General features: G+C 47.6%; 1 protein-coding gene across 2 annotated transcripts in view; it reads left to right on the top strand.

Annotated features, from left to right (window-relative positions):
* KLK5 (kallikrein related peptidase 5) overlaps positions 1–3,513 on the top strand; it is a 10,527-nt gene extending 7,014 nt beyond the window's left edge. For both annotated transcript variants that reach the window (XM_025367717.1, XM_025367716.1), the window contains one exon: positions 3,023–3,513. In XM_025367717.1, coding sequence (XP_025223502.1) covers positions 3,023–3,178 — 156 coding nt within the window. In that variant the 3' untranslated portion in view covers positions 3,179–3,513. The remainder of the gene's footprint in view (positions 1–3,022) is intronic.
* Positions 3,514–5,189: the final 1,676 nt, after the last annotated feature.

Raw genomic sequence — 5,189 nt, 5'->3', positions numbered from 1 at the left:
AAAAAAAAAAAAAAAAAAAAAAAAAAAAAAAAAAAAAAAACCCCACATCTCATTCAAATGGTAGCATTTAAAACTATTTAGCCTTTCTGTAGGCAAGGTTACTGTCTTGTTTTTCCAGACCTCAAGGTGTTTTTTTGTTTGTTTGTTTGTTTTTTCATACCGGTGTGTGGTCTGGGTGTGACCACTAAAAGCTGCAAGCAAGAAATAATAGCAACTACAACAATACTAATACTAATAGTATAAAAATAATAGCAATAGCATCTGGCTAATTGCTGGACACTGTTTTAAGTAGTTTGCATGCCTCCACTCACAAACTCATTCACCTGTTATTATGAGCCCTATTTTATAGACAAGGAGCCAAGGCTCAGAGCAGTTAACTAACAGCCTTTCAAAAGAAACTCTGCACAGGTGTTAAATTTAAAAAATAATGAGAGAAATGAAACCACAAGAAAGTTGAAATTTAGAGGTCCAGGCAGCTAAGCTGGTTTGCCTTGAAAGAGTGTCTGCTACTGAGAAAAAGGCAAGTCTTGGCGTTCCTAATAATTGATTCCAGGACTCCCTAATTATTCACATTTTGCATGCATATAAATAAGAAATGAGGCCGTGTGCAATGGCACATGCCTGTAATCCCAGCACTCTGGGAAACTGAAGTAGGAAAATCACTTGAGCTCAGGAGTTCAAGACCAGCCTGCCTGGGCAACTAATTTAAAAAATAAAAATACGAATTGTTTTTATTTTAGTAGATTTTATTCATACCACTTACATAATTATTGTAGTATGTACGTATTTATTTATCTCTAACAGAGATAGATATTTCTTTTCTTTTCTTTTTTTTTTTTGAGATGGAGTCTCGCTCTGTCACCCAGGCTGGAGTGCAGTGGCACCATCTCAGCTCACTGCAGCCTGCGCCTCCTGGGTTCACCCATTTCTTCCACCTCAGCCTCCCAAATAGCTGGGATAACAGGCACCCACCACCATGCCCGGCTTTTTTTTTTTTTTTTTTTTTTTTTCCGTAGAGACGGGGTTTCACCATGTTCACCAGGCTTGTCTTGAATTCCTAACCTCAAGTGATCTGCCTGCCTCAGCCTCCCGAAGTGCTGGGATTACAGGTGTGAGCCACTGTGCCCAGCTGGGAGATAGGTATTTCTCTCTACCTCAAACAGAGATCCATTCAAGCTACTTTTCATTTTCTTCATAAATATTAGCTAACTGTCTATTTTGCACCAGGAATGGTTCCAGGTGCTGTGGATATGGCATCGGGCAAAACAGACCAAAAACTTCCTGCCACATGGACCTCATGTTCCCCAAGTGGGATACAGGCAATAAAGAGTAGATAAATATGTACTAATTTTTTTTTAATTAGCTAGGTGTGGTGGCTTGCACCTGTAGTTCCAGCTACTTGGGAGGCTGAGGTGGGAGAATTGTTTGAGCCCAAAAGTTTGAGGCTGCAGTGAGCCATGATTGCACCACTGCACTCCAGACAGCAGCCTGGATGACAAAGCAAGAGCTTTTTGTCACAAAGAGAAAGAAAGAGAGAGAGAAAGAGAGAGAGAGAGGAAAGGAGGAAGGGAGGAAGGGAGGAAGGAAGGAAGGAAGGAAGGAAGGAAGGAAGGAAGGAAGGAAGGAAGGAAGGGAGAGAAAGAAAGGAAGAAAGAGAGGAAGGAGGGAGGGAGGGAGGAAGGAAGGAGAGAGAAAGAAAGGAAGAAAGAAAGAGAGGAAGGAAGGAGGAAGGAAGGAAGAAGGAAGGAAGGAAGGGAGGGAGGGAAGGAGAGAGAGAGAAAGGAAGAAAGAGAGGAAGGAAGGAAGGAAGGAAGGAGAGAGAAAAAAGGAAGAAAGAAAGAGAGAGAGGAATGAGGAAGGAAGGAAGGAAGGAAAGGAGGGAAAAATGACTGTTGAAGAGCAGTGAGTATTATTATAGGAGGGTAATTATAGGGAGGTATGGGGAATTGAGGACAGGAAACACAAATTAGTCAGCGCAAATGGATTTCTACTGGGAGTGATTCTGCCCCCTAGGAGACATTGGCAATACCAGGAGACATATTTGGTTGTCACAACTGCGTGGAGGGTCATTACTGGCATCTAGCGGGTAGAGGCCAAGGGTGCTGCTCAACATGCTATGATGCACAGGACAGGCCTCCACAACAAACCATTATCCAGCTTCAGATGCCCACAGTGCCCAGATCGAGAAGCCCTCATCCAGGGGCTGAGAACTGTATTTTTGTAGAAGGGAGGTATAAGGATGGATTGGTGGAGAGTGAGGAAGGAAGATGTGTGTCCAGTAAGAGAAATAAGGCCTGCACAGTCCGGAGGGGAGAGTCAGAGAGAAAGAGAGGTGGAGACACACACGATGAGGGAGACAGGCTGGAACAGAAAGTAGAGACAAAGATTTGAGATGTGGAGAGGCAGGGTCACAGACCCCCCGAAATGATGTGTGGACAAGAGGAATCTGGAAGAGGAAGAGTGAGTGGAGAGTGACCAATGGGGTCTAAAGGTTGAACTTGGAGGCCGTGCGTGGTGGCCTACGCCTGTAATCCCAACACTTTGGAGGCTGAGGTGGGCGAATCACTTGAGGTCGAGAGTTCGAGACCAGCCTGGCCAACATGGTGAAACCCCGTCTCTACTAAAAATACAAAAAATTAGCCAGGCGTGGTGGTGGGCGCCTATAATTCCAGGTGCTTGGGAGGCTGGGGCGGGAGAATTGCTTGAACCCAAGAGATGGAGGCTGCAGGGAGCTGAGGTCGGGTCACTGCCCTCCAGCCTGGGCAACAGAGCGAGACTCTGTCCCAAAAAAAAAAAAAAAAAGTTGGATTTGGGGTGAAATGTTAATAACATTCTCCCTCTCTCTCTTTTTGCCTGCGTCTCCATCTCTGTCTTTTTCTGCATCTCTTCATCTCTGTACTTTCCATCTCTGTGTGTCTGTCTCCATCTTCTCCATCTGTGGGCATATCTGGGTCTCTTGTGTCTCCTTCTGCCCACCTTGCCACATCTCTGCCTCTCTCGTGCCTCCCTTTCTCTCCCGCAGGGTGATTCTGGGGGGCCGGTGGTCTGCAACGGCTCCCTGCAGGGACTCGTGTCCTGGGGAGATTACCCTTGTGCCAAGCCCAACAGACCAGGCGTCTACACCAACCTCTGCAAGTTTACCAAGTGGATCCAGGACACCATCCAGGCCAACTCTTGAGTCATCCCAGGACTGAGCACACCAGCGTCCCCACCCGCTGCAGGGACAGCCCCGACACTCCTTTCAGACCCTCATTCCTTCCCAGAGATGTTGCAAATGTTCATCTCTCCAGCCCCGGACCCCGTGTCTCCTGGACTCAGGGTCCGTTTCCCCCATGGTGGGCTGACCCTGTTTCTCTAGCTGAACCCTGGGAACAATTTCCACAACTGCCCAGGGTGGAGGTTGCATCCCAATCTCCCTGGGGCACTTTCATCCCGAAGCTCAGGGCCCATCCCTTCTCTGCAGCTCTGCCCCAAATTTAGTCCCAGAAATAAACTGACTGAGAAGTGGACTCTGCGTGTGTCTCCTCCCTGTGCAGGGTGGCTGTGAACAAGTCACATCTCCCTCTCCAGGCTCATGTGTTTTGCCTATGCGGTTACTTGCGTTATGAGAAACAGAGGTCTGGTTGGACTACTTTTCACCTTCTTCATAAATATTGGCCAGGTGGCTATTTTTTATTTATATTTATTTATTTATTTTTGTCTTGCGATGGAGTCTCACTCTGTCAACCACACTGGAGTGCAGTGGCACAATCTCAGCTCACTGCAACCTCCACCTCCCAGGTTCAAGTGATTCTCCTGCCTCAGCCTCCCAAGTATCTGGGATTACAGGCGCGCACCACTACGCTCAGCTAGTTTTTATATTTTTAGTAGAAACAGGGTTTCACCATGTTGGCCAGGTTGGTCTCAAACTCCTGACCTCAAGTGATCTGCCCACCTCAGCCTCCCAAAGTGCTGGGATTATAGGCATGAGCCGCCACCCCTGGCCCCAGTGGCTATTTTGCACCAGGAATGGTTCTAGGTGCTGGGGATAAGGCACTGGGCAAAACAGACCAAAAAATTCCTGCCTTGTGGAGCTCACATTCCAGGAGTGGAAGACAGACAATAAAGAGAGAGATGATTGGGAGGCCGAAGCGGGCGAATCACAAGTTCAGGAGATCGAGACCAGCCTGGCCAACATGGTGAAACCCCCTCTCTACTAAAAATAGAAAAATTAGCTGGGCATGGTGGTGCGTAACTGTAATCCCAGCTACTCAGGAGACTGAGGCAGGAGAATCGCTTGAACCTGGGAGGCGAAGATTGCAGTGAGCTGAGATCACACCACTGCACTCCAGCCTGGCAACAGAGTAAGACTCCATCTCAAAAAAAAAAAAAGAAGAAGAGAGAGAGAGAGAGGTGCCATAGCAGTTATGTAAGTAACATGAACGCAATGAGAGCAGGGCATGAGGCAAGAGAAGAAATGTCATGGGTAGGGGAGTCTCTGCATTGGATGATCAAGGAGGGAATGGGAGGCAGCATAATGCCTCCCTCCCACTTCAAAATGCCATCTTAACCTCTGGAGCTTGTGAATATGTTACCTTCTATAGCAAGGGGGCTTTGCTGATGTCATTAAGGGTCTTGAGATGGGGAGATGATCCTGGATTACCTGGGTGGGTCCAGCGTGATCAGTAGGGTCCTTATAAGAGAGACAGAAAGATCAGAATGACAGACTGGAAGATGATATGCTGCTGGCTTTGAAGACAGAGGAAGATGAGCGTGGTGACTCACACCTGTAATCCCAGCACTTTGGGAGGCCAAGGCAGGGGCATGGCTTGAGGCCAGGAGTTCAAGACCAGCCTGGGCAACATAGGGAAACCCCATCTCTAAAAAAAAAAGAAAAAGAAAAAGATAAAGAAAAGTTTTTAAAAATTTGCCGGGAGTGGTGGTGTGTGCCTGTAGTCCCAGCTACTCGGGAGACTGAGGTGGGAGGATCACCAGAGCCCAGGAGTTCAGGACTGTAGTGAGCCATGATTGTACCACTGCACTCCGGCCTGAGCAACAGAGCAAGACCCCATCTCTAACAATAATAATAATAATGAAGATAAAGGAAGGGATATGAGCCGAGGAATATGGGCAACATCTGGAAGCCGGGAGGACATGGGAATGGACCCCCCAGAGCCTCCAGAAGGAACCAGCCCTGCCGACCACCTTGA

This window comes from Theropithecus gelada, chromosome 19, assembly GCF_003255815.1.
Source record: "Theropithecus gelada isolate Dixy chromosome 19, Tgel_1.0, whole genome shotgun sequence".
Lineage (NCBI taxonomy): Eukaryota > Metazoa > Chordata > Mammalia > Primates > Cercopithecidae > Theropithecus > Theropithecus gelada.
The sequence above is the reverse complement of the archived record's forward strand: the minus strand, read 5'-3'. Positions and strand labels throughout refer to the sequence as shown.